At 36.5% G+C, this 22,204-nt stretch overlaps 1 protein-coding gene across 2 annotated transcripts in view; it reads left to right on the plus strand.

The window, feature by feature from the left end:
- The window catches only part of LOC134744676 (max dimerization protein 1-like), a 445,229-nt gene that overhangs the window by 338,747 nt on the left and 84,278 nt on the right, over positions 1 to 22,204 (plus strand). For both annotated transcript variants that reach the window (XM_063678583.1, XM_063678582.1), the window contains exon 4: positions 13,398 to 13,512. In XM_063678583.1, the coding sequence (XP_063534653.1) occupies positions 13,398 to 13,512 (115 nt within the window). The remainder of the gene's footprint in view (positions 1 to 13,397; positions 13,513 to 22,204) is intronic.

The following is a 22,204-nucleotide window of genomic DNA, read 5'->3' on the forward strand; positions in this document are numbered from 1 at the left end:
CACATTATGTAAGTCGGGTGACATTGCAATATCATGGTCTCATCGAACTGATCTGATGATGGAGACAGGAGGTAGCCATAGGAACTCTGTAATAAAATAATGCAACAAACTAATTAGTGTTTAATTTTTAACGTTTTCTTTTTTTAATTCAGTTCTGATATTCATTTAGCAGTTTATCTCACTCGTACTTATAATTTGTTATCAATGAATCAATCTTTGTGTATTATGGCTCCGTCAATATTGTCGACAATTTCGCCTAAATATATATTTAATTTAGCAAAACATAAGTCGAATCCACTGCTAGTACATAATGTCGAATCAAAGTCAGAAATATGAACTATAAAAGTCCCATGAGCCTAGAACATATTAGAATAATCTTCACGCATAAAAAGTACATTATTGTCGAGGCTCGGAAGTAGCTACTTGCTGGCTGAGGATTCGTTTTAAACGGACGACCTTGGAAGTCCGTTTAATTGAATCCGAAACCAGCAAGTAGCCTTCTAGCCGAGTCATATATAGTGCTTTTCTCAAAAACGGCGCAATAAATACAAATATAATAGAAATATTTTACAGAAGCAACGTTCTTATGTATATATTTTCACAGAAAAAAAGTAAAAAGATTTGCTTTGCCGCCGTTTTATTTTTTTAATTAAAAATAGAAGTGTATTTTTCTGCTGAAAGTACGCCAACCTATTTGAGACACCTAAATAGTCGCGGTACCAACATTATTATAATAAGTACTGAACATCTGTTTGGCTGTTTAATGGACCTATGCCTTCATTTGATATGGCCACTTCAACTTTTAAAAAGTTTGGAACTCGACAAATAATGGAATTTGTATGCAACATTGCAGTCCTGAAATCGAGACTGCAATGTTTTTAACTTTTTAATTTTTTGACTGACCATAAACTACGCACTTCGCGACCTACTTTTTAACCGGCAACGTCGACTTTGCCGTCCATTTTTGAGAAAAATAACATGCCGTGCGATACTGCAAGTAAAATAACATGAGTTACCAGTGAAAATAATTTTAAAGGACAGAAATGATTTTACCGCAGTGGCAACCTTAATAGTGACACCTTTTTCAATATCGAAACGCCCACGCGTCCGTTCTATCACCTATGTGTTATTTATTTAGATACAGGAGGGTGTATCACAAACACGCTGTACAAATATCTATACAGAGCGGAGTGTGTGTGTATGTGTGTGAATAAACACTCACAAAATGGAAGTATAAATAGAAATAACAATATTTCTATTTTGGTAAAGAGTGCAGAGACAGACGCGAGGCTTTGGAGTTTTCCCATTTTTTTCTTACTTTATACATATTGATAAAGATTCTTCTAAAAACGCTCAAAATGTAAAAATAAAGTTTTTTTCACTTTCAATCAACATCGTAATCAATAGCTAGTTTATTGTTATGTTACGTATTTTTATTTTTTATAGTGTAAAACAAGCTTTTTTTCAAGTAACCCAGATAATATCATGGTACTATGTTTATTTTGCAAATTGCAGTCCAAAAAAAGTTAGCGGAAAGACATTATCATTTAAGATCCAGATGTCATATGCACGAGTTCATTTCGCAGCGCGAATTCTTACATAATTTTCACGTGCAATTGTTTTATTTTGCCTTTTCTCCTGCCACAAAATTTGCGACACGATAAAGCCCCGAGCCGAAAAAAATGTAAAACAACGGTTAAATGCGGGCCTCTAGTTTTTTGTACATACAAAGGAACGTCCTAGCAGAGAATTCCTACCCCTTACACGAGCTATTAGTATAAGCTGGACTCTCAATCAAAGGTTTAAAGTAAATCTCTGGCGGAAATTTTTCTTTAGACTCGGTTCAAATCTCCAACATACTACAGAAGAAACCATACTCTAAGTTCGGAAACAAACTTGAGAGTATTTTTCTGTTTTCCGTGTGGAAAACGTCAATTTTTGGCCCGCTGCGCTAAATTAAGTAGCCGTTTTCCGACTCCGTCTAACAGAAAAATAGTATGTACACCTCGGCCAGTAAGATAAGAAAACCTTATATCAGATCACATGTGACACATCTTCATCTGATCTCATCTTGACACTCCCAATTTATATTACGGGTTCACAAATGCGAATTTTTGAAGCTATAAAAAAATGTGTCTTTATAGGTCATACTGAACATCTTTTATTACCGGACCAATGCCGCAATCGCGAAAAAAAAAATTGGACTGTGACATATTTGAAATTATTTAATTATTCATAACGACGGGACTTAATCGCGTAAACTAAGTTTAAAATCTACCTCCGTCTTTTCGAGGACGGCGATGTCCCCGTGGTCTCAGAGAAGCTGGCTAAAGTTGACATCAACATCTTCTAGGCGCGCGAGTTTTGCGAACTACCCGCACTTAATCGCGTAACTTAGTTTACGCGATTAAGTCCCGTCGTTGTGAATAATAATGAGTAAAAATCGTGAAACTATAATCAATATTTGAAATTTTTGTGATGTAACGTTTTGTTTTACATTTGCAACATGTATACTTGTATAGTTTTGTGGGATGGGCCCAGGAGGTACAGATATACTGGTAGTTGAGACGAATACTGGTCTACGCTGGTGACAATAACAACTGAAATTTTACGGTAATGTTTTTAGATACCTCTTATCGAGAGCGACTCCCGCATACCAAATTTTTTTGTCCAAAATACCGTAACTCTCTAGTAAACTCGTATGGGCTACGGTCTTTAAGTTTAACATTGTGTTCGTGTTTTGTTTTTGATAATTATGTTATATAAAGAGGAGTTTGTTTTAATTTATTTACGGATAAGGCCGTTGTGTGGACTGAGGTGAAATAATACAATTTGTCCGTGTTAAAATAACTGGTACAGATGTTTCAGACTTTTCCGAGGGAATACCTATTGGACTTGTATTGATGATTTCGACTAAACACTGATTTAAACTTTCACGATTTTTGCTCATTATTATTCAACAACGACGGGACTTAATCGCGTAAAATAAGTTTTAAATTTACCTTCGACGTTAAGAGGACGGCGTTGTCCCCGTGGTAACAACGTGGACGTAGGAGGTAAATTTAAAACTTATTTTACGCGATTAAGTCCCGTCGTTGTTGAATAATAATGATTTCGACTAAGTTATGTATGTCTATAAATGGCAGGTTTTATAACACGAAAAACACGTCACTTTGCGTGTTTATTAAAAAACCCACAAAACATTCTGGTTTTAATATCTTGTTATGAAACTGTTATTGATTTGATGATTTGATTTTTAAAAAAATGGCACTCTCAGCTAACTTATTTTAGACGTAACAAATACTTGTTTTCAAGCCGGCTAATACCAACGTGAAACAAAGCCATCCCGTTAATAAGATCACAAACAGCGATACGAACAAGTGCTCAATAAAACCGTCACAGCCAATCCGTCAATATACGTAAAAGCCGACGATAAAAAAAAGCAGAACGTACGAACAAATGGTTATTACATGAAATCATAAAGGGCGTATAACCCACGGGCGTGACGCGAATTCCCGTCGTTTGTTCCAAACAGGGAAATTTTACTGCGCAACTTATCTAAGTTTACGCCCTTTTCGTTATGCTTCATTCCTCATTTGTCATTTGTCCGGCAGACAAAATGGAACGAGTGTGTTATGTTCATTTTCATGTCTGATCCTAGATTAGCCTGTTTTTATTTTATCAACGCGTAGGTTTATTTATGGTTCCGATTTGTACCTTCTTTGACGCTATCTAATAGGCCAACTCGAGTTTTAGTTATTTGATCTGTTCCCGATGTGATACTGATCTGAAGGTGACGTTTTTGGTTGAGGAAATAAAATAGTTATATCTGTACCACTTGTATCATTACACTAACCGGTTAAACCTGGAGTTATTATGGTTACCAGTACAATTTGACACTGGGTTACGGTTTAACCGCTTAACCCCGGGTTAATGGGATGCTGCAAGTGGCGCTAAGTTACCTAAAAATACGAAAATATGTGACGTTTTCAATCAAAACGTACCACATTGTCGCTTACCATAAGGACGAAAATTACTTGTATCTTTATACGAAAAACCTTCCAGAGCTTCCTAATGGCAAACGATAATGTGGTACCTTTTGCTTGAAAACGACACATATAAACTTATGATTTATGATGTTTTTCAAACAATTGAAAATATAATCTAATAAAAAGTAACAAGTAAATTTAATCAGTATATTTATTTAATCTATCTAGGTCGACAACAATAATTATTTCAATGTTTCTACTCTGTGGAAGAAAACATGGCTTTGGATAAAAAAATAATTGGATTTTCTTTTCCTTTGTAATGTTTTTAGGGAAAGAATAACAAGTTTCTACTTAAAGCTTACAATGTCAATTGAATCAACGCTTATAACAAGACGTGGTTTAAAGTAATGACAATTTTAATGACAGTTTGATGAATGTAGAAGACTCAAAAAATGTACATGTTCAAAGGCAAATAAGTCATGACAGCCTCCTAGCCTTGTCGGTGGTGACCCTATCCTCTAAGCAGGTCCCCGGATTCGAATCCTGGGAAGGGCATTTTTTTGTGTTTATTACAATTATTTGTTCCTGAGTTATGGATGTTTTCCATGTATATAATTATTTATACAAATTATACATATATATCGTAGTCTAGTTCAAAAACAAGCCTTATTAATTGAAATAAATAAAAAAATATTATAGGACATTCTTACACAGATTGACTAAGTCCCACGGTAAGCCCAAAGGCTTGTGTAATGGGTACTCAGTACTCAGACAACGATATATATAATATATAAATACTTAAATACATAGAAAATAACCATGACTCAGTAACAAGTATCTGTGCTCATCATACAAATAAATGCCCTTACCGGGATTCAAACCCGGGACCATCGGCTTCACAGGCAGGGTCACTACCCACTAGGCCAGACCGGTCGTCAAAATAAAATTTGTCATTAATCATGACATGACCAAACTGTCATTACAAATACCTACCATGCAGAATTAGCTTGGTCCGACTAGTTAAGTTTAATAAATATTTAAATTCTTCAGTTATAATAACCTCCCCATTAGCAAATTGCAATACATCAAGAAGCTCTAAAATATGAAACATTAAAGTAAAATAAACATAAAACTCAAAATTAACTCGACTTAATGCCCTCCACCGAGCGAACTTCAAGCAAGTCCCAACTTATCGCGCTCGTAAAATAGCGTTTGATGTTTTATTTCTTTGCTTAGTGAATTTAAAATGCCCGAAATGAATTAGTGAAAATGTGCTGAAATACTTAAATAGTGTAGGAAAGATCATCATTCGCTTGCCCTCATCCCATTCATTTGGGGTCGGCGCGGCATGTCTTTTTCTTCCATACCTCTCTCTCGTCCGTCATCTCATCACTCACTCGCATTCGTTTCATATCATCTCTCACACAGTCCATCCACCTTTTCCTCGGTTTTCCTCTCCCGATACTTCCCTCCACATTCATTCGTAATACCTTTCTCGTCACATGCCTTTCATCCCTCCGCATTACAGGTCCGTACCACGCTAGGCGATTCGATTCGATTCGATTTCGATAGGCAATTTCTACTATATTTAAATAGTGTAGGAAAGATAAAGGAAGAAAAACAAAGGAAACCTTCGCGTTTCGTTGTCCTTTTTTTGGTCATATTTCAATTCATTTATGTATCTATTATGGCTACTTATAAAAGAAAACTACTGAAACTAAAACTAACTAGAAATAAAAACTAATTTCCCGGATATAACATTTGATTGAAGTTGCAACGCATTGTCTAATGAGACCAATACCACAATATAATTATTGTGGTAATAATCGCTTGGTATGGTAATAATGCAAATAAAACGCGCGCTTTAAACTATCAAACATTGACACATTTCTTAGGAAGGGCAAGCTCGGCCGAATTGCACCTTCCCAGTTCCGCTCTCATTTTAAAACTACGTGTTGGATTGTAATGAAACTTTGCACATACAGAGGTATATCTAGGTCTAAAATTAGTTTATATAGCTCCATTTTTTATAAAGCAAACGAAATAGAGCAAAAACAAGTTTTGTATGAAAAACTTAAATTCGCTGTATTTTTTTAACTATGGTATCTGAAGCTACCTTAGATATACCTTATCCTTTTGTAAGTACAAAGTTTCAGAGCAATCTAGCTAGTCGTTTTAAAATGAGAGCGGAACTACGTTACTATGGAGAACCGAGCTTGCCGGAGACCCTTAACTATTACTGTTCGCTAGCACACGCCCATCGGTTCTGCTGCCTTATACAACACGCCCCTAAATGCCAATATCTTTCGATGAGCCATAAATCTATTTTACGGCTTTATACGGTGGCCAGTAATTACGGCCGATCGTCCGTATTATCATAGAGTACGCCCAATTTTGGCTTGATGACTTTTTTACGAGTGTTCGCAAGCGCGGATTTCACCGGCCCGGTAATTTATGACATCGTAAAAAACGTGGGACAATGTTATCGTCCCAATGCACCGAATTAGGCCGCAACTATTTATTCTGCTTTATGTACCTTGAATGAGACAAGTATGAACCCTTTACGGCAATTGGGCGCGATTCTGCAATGCCTTTAGGCTGCTCGTGACATCGCAACACTATCTATCCACCAAACATTAAATTAAATTAAATTAAAAATGATATTGTCTTCGGTTACCGCGATAGTTACTCATGAAATAACGGGTGTCACCCGTTGACCACGAACGCTGTAAAGGGTTCGAAACGTCGGGATGTATTATAAATTCAATATACGCGATATAATCCGTTTTCATAGTTTTATTTCATAAATTAAAAATGATTTATTCATTTTTAATTTAACATTATCGAAATATAATTAAAAAAATGGCTCAAATATAAAAACTTATAGGTAAATGCATCCCACCCCATCCACGGGTGACACCCGTTGACCATGAACGCTGTAAAGGGTTCGAAACGTCGGGATGTATTATAAATTCAATATACGCGATATAATCCGTTTTATAGTTTTATTTCATAAATTAAAAATGATTTATTCATTTTTAATTTAACATTATCGAAATATAATAAAAAAAATGGCTCAAATATAAAAACTTATAGGTAAATGCTCTCTTGATTATTCAAAAACTGTTGAGAAAGTTCCATTTTATCCACATGTGGGGCAAAGTAATCAAATGCAAATTTTGTTCTGTTTCCTTATGTTGGCTGGTAGAATTGACTTTTAAATGATGATTTCGAATGATAAATATTTAATAAGATTCAATTTGAATTGATTTGCTTAGATTTTGTTTGATATTTTACCGTTAGTTGTGTTGGTGTGGTGGAAAAATTTGTGTTTCAGTCTGTGGCAAAATTTTACCCTTGCCTTGAAACCCTCGCAATGCCTCAAGATTCCATTTTTCGAACAACTTGCTACGCTCATGGAATTTTGAAATCTTTCGCTTGCTCGGGTATCAATATTAGCACGAGAGGTTAAACAACAACTTTGCCCCCTTGTAAAACAAATAACTATTCTTCGGTCAAACTTTTTCCCGCACGCTTCCCTAATACTTTCACAGATTACATAACTCCGTATTCCGTAATTAGATAGAGCGTGTAATACAACACAGCCGTGAGACTCATTACTCGTTATTACGAGGTCTGATCCTCGTAAAGCGTTTACGACCGTGACAACACGAAATTACGTACGCACTATTAAATTACGGACCACTGTAATAGTATTAAATATTAACGTGATAATTATGATATCAACGTTGCTTCGCCTTTGAAAAATGTGTACTATTTATGTACGAGTATGTACTTAAACGTCAAGTGGACGATGTGCAGTATTGCCAAATTCTAAAATTAAAATCTACCCAAGTTACAAATACTATTTTTTTTGGTTACATAGTGTATGGATATTGCAGCTCGATGTACTTAAGTAATTTTTGTGCTTAGAGAAATATGTACGTCATACAGTTTACCTACTTTTCGCGGAAAATTGTATTGCAGAATTTCACTTGGCAACCAACTCTTCGCCGAAGTTTCATTTGGCCGAATTTCATTTCGCAACTTTACATAATCCAACCTAACCTAACCCAACCTAGTACGTCATTTTCATTTCCCGACTATGGGGTTGGGAAATGTAATGGTTGCGAAGTAAGGTTATGCCAACGATTGGTTTTGCGAAGTTGGTTGCCAAGAAATTCGGCGAAATAAATTTCGCCAAAAAGGGAGTACACCACACGTCATACAAATACACATGTAGCTTAAGGCGAATTTCATACATCATTATAAACCAAAGTCCTAATTCACGCGGCCGCGGTAGGCCTAAGAAGCGCTGGCTGGACATCGTGATGGCGGACATGGAAGAAAACAATCTCACACCTGAGAATGCCGAAGACCGGGCAAAGTGGAGAAGATTGAGTACGAAAGCGGACCCTGGCGCTAGGCCAGGAAAACGCCAGGTTGAAGATTTTGAACCAGACGTGCACTAAATAGAATTTAACCGTCCAATAATGATGGTGTAAAAAGATATTTTGATTTGTATTTTTTAAGTAGTCCTAATAAGTAGTCATATAAATTATAAACTGAAATAGATATCATATACTGAATAAAAAGTGACGTCTTTACCTATCGCGGCTTATGCCATGAACCCCTAGGCTACCTCGCTACGGTGGAACCTGTCCCAATTTCTCGACTATATGTCATCTTAGAAACTAGGCGTCTTTGGCCAACTTTTAGAAACCACTGGAGGGCTTCGTCACTTTTTCTTTACTTTATAAAATCTCGTTCAATTTATAATAGTGTAAAACTTAAACCCGCCTCATACACTACAAATCAGAATCAATCAGGTTGCGCAGTCAATATTTCACTTAGCGCACGAAGTCAAACATCAATTTTTCAACGCGTCATACCAATGATGGATTACGGCGGTCAAACTGCGTTGCGATTACCGCTAATGGTTATTTATTACACGTAAAGTATGGTTTGTGTGTTTGAGTGGCAATTGTTAAATAAACATGGAAATCTTGAGAACTTTTAAGGACTGACGAAAAAGTGCGATAAAATAGGAGCTGAATTATAAATCACTTTTTATTAACTTGCAATGTATGTACTTATGTATGTTTGTAAGGGTCAAATCTTGCAAGTTAAATTTGACCCACTCCCCGGTTTCCTATGAACATGAAAATTTTCATACATATGTAAGTCGGGTGACAATGCAATATTATAGTACCATTGAGCTGATCTGATGATGAAGCCAGGAGGTGGTCATAGGAACTCTGTGATAAAACAACGAAACCTGTGTTTGGGGTTTTTAGAATTGTCTCGATGAGTATTGAAAAGTACAGTCATCGATAAAAGCTCGTACCAAAAATGTTATTTTTGCCAAAAACTTATTATAGGTTGTAAATAGCATTTCCAAAGTACACAGTTACTTAAATTTCAGTTAGAAAAGCAAAAAATATATTATTACTATTTATCGTATGACAATTTTATTTTGCACTATTCATTTATTAACTAGTTTATAATCTAAATCTACATTTGTCCAAGTAGGTGATGGCTGCACTCGTTACGGTTTAAAAAAAATATAAACCTGTCAGATTGCTATGAAATACATAGAACATATATAAACACAACTTAGGTGATATTTAAGTAACGAATACAACTGTCACTGGATCGGATCAATTCAAGAGCTACCGCTCTTAACTTAAGTATGTATATTACCTATATATTCTACCGAATAGAGCATTTAAAATATCACAAATTAAGTTTACTTAGTCTTAATATTTATATATTACAAAGAAATAATGTAGCATATTTGATACTCTAAAAATGTTTTCCTTTCACCAGATTGATCAACCATACAGCTATCATTTTATCTCTAGACTTTACGTGTGATCTCCCACTTTGTAACGTGATGAAATGAGACGCGGCACGCAATATAATACCTATTTTATCGACTGGCTTATCTCTCGATACTACAGATCATTTCAATAGACGAAGCATACACGGCTTGCACTTATTGATGTGCCGTCGGAAAGTTTACAAAATTACAAAATTTACACATTTAAGAATTACGGAAACTTCTTATATTTTTGTATATTTAGGGATATAAATTTGCCGTTTCCACAATGAAAATGTTCTTATTTTCCTATGAAAGTTTCCTGAAATTTCTGAAAACTTTTCTAAGTTTTTTAAAGTGCTTTTTTATATTATATTCTTGAAGTATTGAAATACATGTATAAACACAAGTGAATTGTGATGCGTCGACCTGAACAAAGGAAAACTGCGGGCTTAGCACGGTAGCATTTTTATCGCCTGTCACCATGCCTGTCACCATGCCTGTCACGTTCTAACAAGTATGTAAGTGCGAAAGTGACAGGCATAGTGACAGGTGATAAAAATGCAACCATGCTGACACCGCTAATCGGGACATTAAATCTGTCTTTGTCAGGCTTGCGAAAACATCCAACTCGTTGGGGGTAGTTGGCATTAAAGTCTTTAACAGCCTGAGCCGTGAGATTAAAGAGGCGGCTTCTTGTGAGCTGTTTGTTGAAAAGTTAAAAGCCTATTTAATTGATAAGGCATTCTTTACCGTAAGGGAATTCTACAGTAAATATAACATTAAATCATTTTCATAAATATGGACATTCGTATGAGTTTTAATGATTGTTTTTTTGTGACATTTGTATTTAATCTTATTATTATTATCTTCTTTTCTCTATTTATTTATTTTAAACTTTATTGCACATTGATGATCTAACAAACAGTACAAAAGGCAATTCTCTACCAGTCAACCACAGGGCGAAACACAAAAATGTCACGGTGGGTGCAGTGAGAAGCGTTTAAAAGCAATCAATATAGAATACTCTTATCTAGATATTTATTTATTTCTATATCTGGTTATGTATTTTTATTTTAGTGTTAGTTATATATTTTGTATTTCTAATTTAGTGTTAGTTGTATATTTTGTATTTTTATTTTATTGTAATTTTTGACATGTGTTATTTCGACATTAAAGATATTGAAATGTAAAAGTACAAAGGAGATCTTATTCCTCTGAAGGAATCTAAATTAATCTTACATTAAATGAAGCTCGCAGAACGTACAAGCTTGGGAATCAAATTTTCTTAGCATTGTGTAACCGCACAAATACTATCGTTTGGATATCGCAACCCCTATATGTAAGACCGTGTATCTCCATGTATTTTTCATCACGCGACATGTCGCATCAATACGGACTCTATTGGACGAAGTCTATAACTCGATATAAACACGTGTCGGTTTAACGGCGTGACGCTCGATAAAACGCCGTGTGTTTCGCGTCGATATAAAATACCGTGGCCTGAAACAAAGATGTTTTTATGGGGTGCTTATTGAAGAATTTCAAAACGTCTGTTAAAGAAGATAAAGCCGAAGTTATGGCTGCTCGACGCTTGTGTGTTTTATTTACTAAGTGAATTTTAAACTTCGTACTTGTTCTGCTTACTAGAGATGCAACGGATAGTTGTTTGGCCGGATACCGGATACCGAATGTTCGGCCTGACCATCGGCTGAATATTCGGCCGGCGGAACTATACCTACATTTCGGTTTTTCAGGTGCGCATTGTGCAGGTCTTCACCTGTTTCGTAGTTAATGTTCGCGCGGACTCATTTCTAGGTTCGAAAGGAGTGCTCGTGCAAGAGAGTGGATAAACGAGTGAGAGAGAACTCATAATCGTAATGAGTTTATGACCATGACTGTTTCTTAAATCCAATTTTTTTACTCTGAAATCAAGCAAAGTTACTATCCGGTATCCGGCCGGAAGTTAAATAAGGGCCGGATACGGGATAGTAACCGAATATTCGGTGCATCTCTATTGCTTACCAAATAACACCTTAGCTACTGTAAACAGCAATTTCTATTACTTCGCGCTAACGGCATTCCACTATTTAATATATTTGTCTATTACATTTAGTTACGAAAATACTATCAATTGGCTTAAAACGTAGTATAACATCTTCATAGTACAGCAAAAAACCCTTTAATCAAGAATTAGATTTTTGCCACAATACTGCATTATCATTTCCAAAATAACGTTATATAATAATTGCATAACAATCATTTACGCTACTTCAAAATTTGTCTCAAACATAATATCGACAACGAAAATCGTATTTACTTTAAAGAACATAAAACTATATATATAAGTAAAATAAACAATACTACAGGCCCTAGCCGGTGATTTCCGTCGCCAGAGTTGCAGAATGGACGTACTAAGCCCACAACAAAACGGCTGAACTACCTCAAATTCCATGCGAATTTACGACCTTTTAAGTCTACAGTAACAAAACTTGCTCAATGATAAAAGGGTGTAAGTAATTCAGGTTTTCAACAAAGTTAGGATGTTTCAATGAAAATGGAATACAACGACTAATCTCCGTCGGTGATTTATTAGCTTGCGCTGGAGTTCGATTCAGGTATTCATGAATTATTTCATTGGTTAGAGAATTGTTGTGATTTCTGCGGGTCGTTAGATTTGAATCATCTTGGCCAATTTACTATTTAGCTAACTTTCTGAACCAAGGTGTAACCTCTTACCCCCTTATTCATAAACGTCTACTAAAGTTGACAAGCCGCTATTAATCGTTTATCCCTTTCCGACGTATTGGTAATTTGGTATGATGGAAAGGGACAAACAATTATTAGCGGCTTGTCAACTTTAGTAGACATTTATGAATAAGGGGCTTTGACTAAACCGAAACCGAGGAAAAGGTGGATGGACTGTGTGAGAGATGATATGAAACGAATGCGAGTGAGTGATGAGATGACGGGCGAGAGAGAGGTATGGAAGAAAAAGACATGCTGCGCCGACCCCAAATGAATGGGATAAGGGCAAGCGAATGAAAATGAAAATGAAAGTTTATTAATAACAATCGTTACAGGTCTGTTTATGTGTTATACATATTAAACCTACAATCTACATACACGTGGTAAAGTTGAGGTAAAAAACCTAAGGCAGACAGTCTTAATGACAATTATATTTACAATTCATTACATATATGTTTATTTGTTACATTCATCTAACTATATTATATTTAGAATTTATAATTATTTATATGTTTCATGTATTCATTTATATTTTTCAAATTCATAATTTATCATTATGATGACTCTTAGTGATCCTAAATTTAAACCATACACTTAGGGTCTAAACCTATGCTGGTTTGGGCCACATACTTGAAAGATATTCAAAGATAGGTACAGACGCTCATATCCCTATTGTTTCCACGCGACACCCACACATCCATAACTCGAGGAATGAACGCTGAATAGCACAAACCCTATGAGTGTGCGTGCGGAAATCGGCTCGCCATGAGATCACAGTTTTGTTTTATCTGTCGGCTCTGTTTTACTGATGTTAAAATCGAAATTTTGTATTGTTACAGGAGAGCGCACCTCAGAACTTGCTTGGAGAAGCTCAAGGACATGGTGCCACTAGGGCCCGAATCGTCCAGACACACAACACTAGGATTATTAACAAAAGCCAAAAGATTTATAAAGGTTAGTACTTCTCACGTATCTATTTTTAGGGTTCCGTACCCAAAGGGTAAAAACGGGACCCTATTACCAAGACTCCGCTGTCCGTCTGTCTGTCTGTCACCAGGCTGTATCTCGTGATCTGTGATAGCTGAAACTTTCACAGATGATGTATTTCGGTTGCTGCTATAACAACAAATACTAAAAACGGAATAAAATAGATTTAAGTGGGGCTCCCATACAACATACGTGATTTTTGACCGAAGTTAAGCAACGTCGGGCGGGGTCAGTACTTGGATGGGTGACCGTTTTTATAGTTAATGGTACGGAACCCTTCGTGTGGTAGTCCGACTCGCACTTGGCCGGTTTTTTTAATCTATTGCACGATGCAAGAAATTAAAAATGGTAGACCAGCCAAGAGTTGGGTCAAAACAGAAAATTACAATTAGTGCGAAACAGTAAAACCAGCAAAGAGATAAGTCACACATGAAGATTATATTATTATTATTCACATTGACGGGACTTAATCGCGTAAAAAAAGTCGCATAAGTCTTCTCCGAGACCACGGGGACAACGCCGTCCTCGAAACGTCGGAGGTAAATTTATTAAAGAGAATAAGTCCCGTCGTTGTGAATAATAATGAGTAAAAATCGTGAAAGTTTAAATTATATTATTACTTCAGCAAGTAAAGAAGCTTTTAAAAGGAGAGGTTATTCACCTCTGAAATACCCTCTTGCTGAAAATAAGCTCTAAAACCGGAATATGAACTGCGTGACGTCATCAAGGTTATATTTTTGCTCTTTGAGAGCTGTTAGTGTAAATTCGAGTAAATACTTATATTATGACGTGAATGCCGTTTTTTTGCGAAAAAAAAGTATCGTACTAATATGTTCCAACATACAGGTAAGTGCCTAACTTAAAAACGGATAAACTAACAATTAAATACTTTGTATTTAATTGTTAGTTACTAAGTTAGCTAGTTTAATTGTTAGTTAAATACTTTGTATTTAATTGTTAGTTTATCCAAAAGGTGCTAAGTATAGGAAGTATAATTCGAATACTTTAGTCTTCTGAACGGCTACCACTAGTTTGACACTGACATATTTACTAGCGTGTGCCTAACTTACTTTCTATGCAGCTCGCTCGTACTCGCATATAAGGGCGAGATGTATTATTTAACATTTTATGTAATAATGCATACTATAAATATAGAGAAACACATAATTGTATCTTACATTTTACTTCCTTCCGACATCCGATATCGGATCGGAAAATGTGAAAACGCTCTAAGGCTACTGTTTTGTTTTACAATGGTACCTACTATTATACATTAACACTATCTTATTCATCTCATCTTACCCCCTCTACAATTTTAATCTCCCCACCCCTGGAGAGAACTCTCGATAAACAAAAGGGCAAGGGTTCCGCATCCGGTCGGCGCCGTTTCCGGCCCGTCAGATCCGGTTTAGCTTTGTGCAGTTTGCGCTGTTATGTTTTCAGTGTAATTGGTTGAAAGTTTGAGTCGGTTAGCTTAAATGAGTTTAAAATTCTTGTTGATGGGAAGATATTAGATGTGTAATAGGGATGTAACGATACATGATTTTACCGATACGATACCGATTTTTGAAGTAAATAATCGGCGATACCGATACAGATACCGATATCAATGGCATAGTAGTTAGTTAATAGATCAAATAAATAAGGAATTATATACTTTAAATCATTTTACGGTTTAGACTCACTTGTTTTAGTCACTCGCGCGACATGTTTCGGAGAGCCTAGGTCTCCTTTCTCAAGCACTAATAGTGCGAGCAGCGTTCACGAAGACCACCACACGTTCTTCGTGAACGCTGCTCGCACTGTTAGTGCTTGAGAAAGGAGACCTAGGCTCTCCGAAACATGTCGCGCGAGTGACTAAAACAAGTGAGTCTAAACCGTAAAATGATTTAATGTTAGTATGTCTCACAACAGTTTAAATTTGAATTATATTCTTATGCGAGCCACATTAGGGCATTTCATAATCCGGATATTGAATTGAATTGTTAATGGGGTCGCCATTGCCGGATGCGGCAAGGAAGAAGATTAGATATGCATAAAACATATTATTGTATAATAGACACTCGATTATGTAAGTGTGAAAAAACTGTAAAAAAATAAAGAAAAATGCTGAATTAAAAAAAAAAACATTTATTTAGGTAACCATCAAGCTATCAAATCAAAATTAAATCCAAATCAGTAATTATAGTTCACTTTAGGCAGATTTTTGTTAAGGAAACAAAGTTTATTCAAATTATTAGCAGCGTCGTTCGTTTCGTGCGCTTTTCAAACTGTGATATCGGCTGAATTTAAATCGGCCGATATATCGGTATCGTTACATCCCTAATGTGTAACGATAAGCGACGTGGAGCTACATGGAGTTCGTCTAATCTAACTTTGCACCGACTTCAATACTTGCAATGGAATTTTGACATGACTTACTTCAAATTAGGTGCTGTTGTACTTTTGAGGACATCAGTTATTGGCTATGTTTTCTGTTCACTGTAATACTATACTACTATGTGTTACTTTTTGTATTAAATAAATAATTTCTTTATTCAGATACGGTGTTCCAAAGTTAGTTTGTTACTTAAAAGCTAGGTTATTTATATTAAAACTATTTTTATTTCACACTAATTTAAAAAATATATATCCCCTGAATGGGGGTTTATAAGTGAGGACATCCAATGTCTTTGTAAAAGACTGTCTGGCCTGTCCGCTAACATATTTAGTAAGCTGTTGGCACTCCCCTGTATTCTGCTTCTGGTGGACATGATCTTTTTACGCATAATGGCGTGGAAGTCCTCTACGTGTGCGTCGGCGAACATGCCAGATGCACTGCAGAATCTAGGGAGCCCCATCAGCACCCTAAACATGTTATTATAGACTATAATATAGAGGACTCGTATTGCTGTTGATGCCCCAAATAGAAAAAAACCGGCCAACTGCGAGTCGGACTCACGTTCCAAGGGTTCCGTACATTACATAATTTAAACAATGTATCTTTTATGTGAAATGTCTTTAAAAAACCCGTAGGGGTCGATCAAAAACTAAGTAATTAAGTCCGACTCACGCTTGACTGCACATTTCTAATAGGTTTTCCGGTGATCTATAGGTAAAGATCTATTTTGTGTTTTTTTTTTTTAATTTTTGTCCCAGTAGTTTCGGAGATAAAGGGGGGAATGCTAATTTTTGCCTATTTTCTTGAATAACTTCTAAACTATTTACTACAAAATTAAAAAAACATATATATTTGAGATTCTCACAAAGAGCTCTTTCATTTGATATGTACCACGATATAGTTTGACAAACTTTATTTTTTAATTTTCTCATTCACCCCCAAAAGTGGCCCCCGTGTTTAAAATTAATATGTTTACGTTAGATGTCCATCTTTGGGTCACAAACTTATATAAGTGTACCAAATTGCAACTTAATTGGTCCAGTAGTTTCGGAGAAAATAGGCTGTGACAGACGGACAGACAGACAGACAGACAGACGCACGAGTGATCCTATAAGGGTTCCGTTTTTTCCTTTTGAGGTACGGAACCCTAAAAGAGGGAGTGTCATTATAACTGTCATATTTTCATAGAAATTTGACATGAATGATGACATTATCATTACCACGCTTTGTCATTGCAAATGCCATGCAGGGTTAGCTTGGTCTGACTCGAGACGTCTATGCAACTGTTGTACAGTCATCATCAGACATATTGGAGCGGCCAAGGTGCTCACAAATATCTAAACACGCCTTTATTGTCAAGGCGTTACAGTGCGTGTTCAGATATTTTACCACCTCCGATATATCTGATGGCGACTGGACACAGTGAGATAAACGGTGTATTGTTTTTTGCGTGGAATACCAATATCAATAATTATCCATACTAATCCATACTAATATTATAAATGCGAAGATCTGTCTGTCTGTGTGTTACCTCTTCACGCTGAAACCGCTGAACCGTTTTAGTTGAAATTTGGTATACAGATAGTTTGAGTCCCGGGGAAGGACATAGGATACTTTTTATCCCAGAACTCACCCCTCAAGGGGGTGAAAAGGGGGGTGGAAATTTGTATGGGGAATCAATAACCGCTGAACCGATTTAGATGAAGCTTGGTATGGGGATAGTTTGAGCTGTAGGAAAGGATATAGAATAACTTTTATCCCCGAAATCATCCCTTAAGGGTGTAAAAAATGGGGTGGAAATGTATAGTGTGGACCAATTTGGGGGTGAAAAAAAGGATGGTTTAAAAAGGAGATTTGTTTAAGAATTAAGGTACCCAAATTACTAATTCCACGCAGACGAAGTCGCGGGCAAAAGCTAGTATTTAATAAATATTAAATATCATATATTATCAGGCAACTAAGGCCTATAGACGGATACCTTACAAACTAACATACAAACAATAATAATAGTACATTACTATAGACTCTCTCTCTCTCTCTCTCTCTCTCTCTCTCTCTCTCTCTCTCTACGCAACGCCGTTTCTCGCCGAGATATGTATAGTGCTTTTCTCAAACTTGCAATGAAATAATAATAAAAATATGATGATGGTCATAATTGTTTCATGTCCTAATGTGATAGGTTCTGGGCGTGGGGTAGTACAGGGGAACAAAAAATTGATTATTTTTGCGCTACGACGCACGGTCCCTATAAAGATTTATTTTTAGGGTTCCGTACCCAAAGGGTAAAAACGGGACCCTATTACTAAGACTCCGCTGTCCGTCCGTCTGTCCGTCTGTCCGTCTGTCTGTCTGTCACCAGGCTATATCTCATGAACCGTGATAGCTAGACAGTTGAAATTTTCACAGATGATGTATTTCTGTTGCCGCTATAACAACAAATACTAAAAAGTACGGAACCCTCGGTGCGCGAGTCCGACTGGCACTTGGCCGGTTTTTTTTACCAGGAAAAGTTCAATACATTTTAGTTATTTCACAATCTCTGGTTGCATGCGCTTCACAACTTCCGTAGGTACGTATAAAAAAAAAGAAAATGTCTCCCCGTGCCCTGGGTACAATTAAAACAACAATTTCCCCCTAGCATGCGAGATTATTAACATTTTTACCGGTAACAGCCGTAAATTGAACGTTTGCGCTTCCACGAAATTAAATAAAACCGGCCAAGTGCGAGTCGGACTCGCGCACGAAGGGTTCCGCACCATTACACAAGAAACGGCTAAACATCACGTTTATTGTAAGGGACCCCACTTAAATACTTATTTTATTTTGTTTTTAATATTTGTTAAAGCGTAGCGGCAACAGAAATACATCATCTGTGAAAATTTGAACTGTCTTGCTATCACGGTTCTTGAGATACAGCCTTGTGACAGACAGACGGACAGTGGAGTCTTAGTGATAGGGTCCCGTTTTTACTCTTTGGGTACGGAACCCTGAAAAAAGAAAGTGCAAAGTCAAACAATGTAGATTTTTTGCAAGCAATGTACATATATAGTACAATAGTCTATTTTCAAGCAAAGCTTCAGACGAACAATTAGAATCCTGCTCAATTTAAAAATTGGCAAATTAAGGGCGTCCGGCGCGGTTGACGCACGACTTGCACGGAGCGGGTGAAAGAGTTAACGAAAAATAGTATGAACAACGCTAACTGGCGCGGACGCGTGCGACGGATTTTACAATGTCACCTGCGCGTCCGCCCGCGTTTTGCTGTACAGAGCAGAAAAAAACGTACCCGAAACAAATGCATAAAGATGATTAAAAATTCGGTCAAAATCCTTATCGTACATAGACAAAACGTTATTGTAGAATTTGTAATCGTGAAATACAATGACTTTTTGTATTTATTTGCGAGACTCAATGAGGTACACATTCCCGAAATCCACCCTGTTCATGGCACTTTATTCCCCTGACACCCTAGTGTGATATCTCATCGATCGCATTGTCCGGCGCCCGGTGACGGATGCCCATCCGCTCCGGCAGCCGGACGCGAGCCGTAGCTCATCCGATTATGAACGCGCTACAAAACTGTTTTGTGGACGGTGAATTTAGACGGAGATATGCGTTTTGTGGGATATCTGGACATTCCTATACTTACAGTTTTAAGAGGGGGGTTTAAACTAGGACATTAGAAGGGGACTAAAGATATGGCGCGCTGTGCGAAACTTGCGACGGCAGAAATGGTCAACGCGCGGGTTTTTATCTAATAAAATCTTCTGTTTAAAACTATGTTTGTCAGATCCCTCGGCTTTATCATTGGGCTATTTTATAGGTACTAAAATTATACTTATATACGATTGAAAAATAATTACAAGCCTTATTTAACTAAAGGGTCTGTCCCTGTCCTTGTAATAACATTAAACGTCTTAATATTTCTCTATCTATATATTAAACAATATAGCTACGCTGTTATGTAAACGATATACCTATTTACCTATCTTTGATACATAATAAAATAATGATTACTGAAACTCGCTAGGGTTGTCACTCATGCGTGAGTTATTACATTCCGGACTAATATATATAATGAGAATCATTTATTGCGAGATAGTATATTAGGTATATTGCTGTTTAATTAATTTTAGTAAGCACGTAATTAACAATAACTTGGTACAGAGTAATAGATACAGAGGAGCAATCAACGCCGCAGCAGTAACGCCGCAACAGTAATGAAGCTGCAGTTAACATCTGAATGTTACCTTAATGCCTTTTCGATATTATGTTGAAATAAATTTGTCATCATATTACATTTCTGTATTTACTTCGTATTTTATTCATTTCCATGCCCCATTTTAAATTACCCTATTTACTCTGAATCCACCGAACCGCACCATTAAAACCCATTAAACGAAACCCTTTACAAAAAAATAAAATGCTTTAAAAAGAAATTCAATGCGAGCTCAAAAATTAAGCGGAAAATTCAATACTGAGTTTTGAGGCGAAATTGAATGAAATAAAAGGGCTCGTCGTAATTGGTTGGATTTAAAATATTTGGCATTACGTATGGGGATGAGTATTATTTGGGACTTTATTCTGAAAGGAAAATATAATACTAATTGACCGAGCGAAAGCGAATGTCTCCAATTTAGCTTGGCCAAAAATTCTTTGATATGTCCGGATGTTTTCGTCTAAATACAGAGTACCATGAATCACTGGCAGTGTCAAAACTGACATATACTCTAGCGTCTACGTAATTTCCTTTCTATACATCTTGCTCGCACTAATATGCGAGTACGAGCGAGATGCATAGAAAGTAAGTTACGTTCTCGATAGCGTTTTATGTCAGTGCCAAACTGGTGGTAGCCACACAGCTGTGAAATATCAACCAATTCTCGTGATATTTTTTGAACAGGTTGGTTTATGGACTTTTTTCAGCCATGCCATACTTTTTGCCAGACATTTTTTTGGAGCCATGGGGATTCCCGAGGTCTACAGCTCACAGAGTCACTAGTTTAATACCAGATGCCTCAATACGCATAAGGGGTCATCCATTAATTACTTCACACGTTTCAGGCGTTGATTAAGGGGGTGTCAAGAAAATGTGACATGTGACATGGGGGAGGGGGGAGTCACAAACTTCGTGACGTCACTTTACCTTCACTTGTAGCCGGAAAGTGTTTTGATTTTTTTTGTATTCGCGGCACAGCTAAATAACTAGTTTTGTCTAATTCTGTCATAAAATTTCTAATATTGCTATTATTGAAAATATTTTTTATAAAAATAGTAATACTTCATTCGAATTGCTAATGTCGTTGAGAATAAGATTGCCAAATATGTGACGTCACACTAGGGGGGAGGGGGTTGCCAAATGTGACAAGGAAGGAGGGAGAGGTCGAAAAAACATGAAAATTGTTGTGATGTTATTTATGGATGACCCCTAACCATTAAAGCCATTAAAGAAAACAAATTAATTACTAGTTTCCGACCGAGGTTCCGGCATAAAAATTGTGGCCGAAACCGGAATGAAGTTTCGGTTGAGACTAAAGTTTCGGCAGTTTTCTGGCCGAAACTGAACTTTCTGCCGAAACATGACCTACATGCCGAAACCGAAACTGAAACGGACTCTAATAATGGCAATACATCGTGACGTCGGCATGTAATAGAAGCCGTTTCAATGAATGGAAAACAAAGAAATTGCGATTTTGTCGGTGAAATATTGCGTTTATGTATATAGTTGCTATACTTTTTTTTTTAATATAAAATGTAAGGAATCGAATGGTTGTTGTTGTTGTATGTCCTAGGGCAGGTGCATAGGGCCTCCCCAAGATCCTTCCACGCCTTTCTGTCTTGAGCAAACCTTCTTAGCCTCGTTCCAGCTCAGTCTACAATCGAATGGTACCATTATTTTTTTCCTTTTTGGATATTAAAAAAACTAAAAATTTTAAATTTTGAGGTCTTGTATTTTTTAACTATTCCAATATATTTATTGTTTCCAATTTATTTTCTATCTATTTAACTAGATTTAGTTATAAAATGTAACATGTGTCAACAAGCCTATTATTGATTTGTTTTCTATGGCTTTAGGTACGGCTGTTATGGGTGTTCTACACATTCTCTTAGGAATAAAGTGTTCAGATAATTTCCCTCGCTGCTTATCTACTTGTAATAACTATTATATACTGTCGACGCATTTTTTTAAATTAAATTTACACTGCCATTTTGACACTTCAAATGTCCATGCCAAAATAAGGCATGCCATTCAAACATTTTTATGGCCGTCATAAATAA

Source organism: Cydia strobilella, chromosome 10 (assembly GCF_947568885.1).
Source record: "Cydia strobilella chromosome 10, ilCydStro3.1, whole genome shotgun sequence".
Taxonomy (NCBI): Eukaryota; Metazoa; Arthropoda; class Insecta; order Lepidoptera; family Tortricidae; genus Cydia; species Cydia strobilella.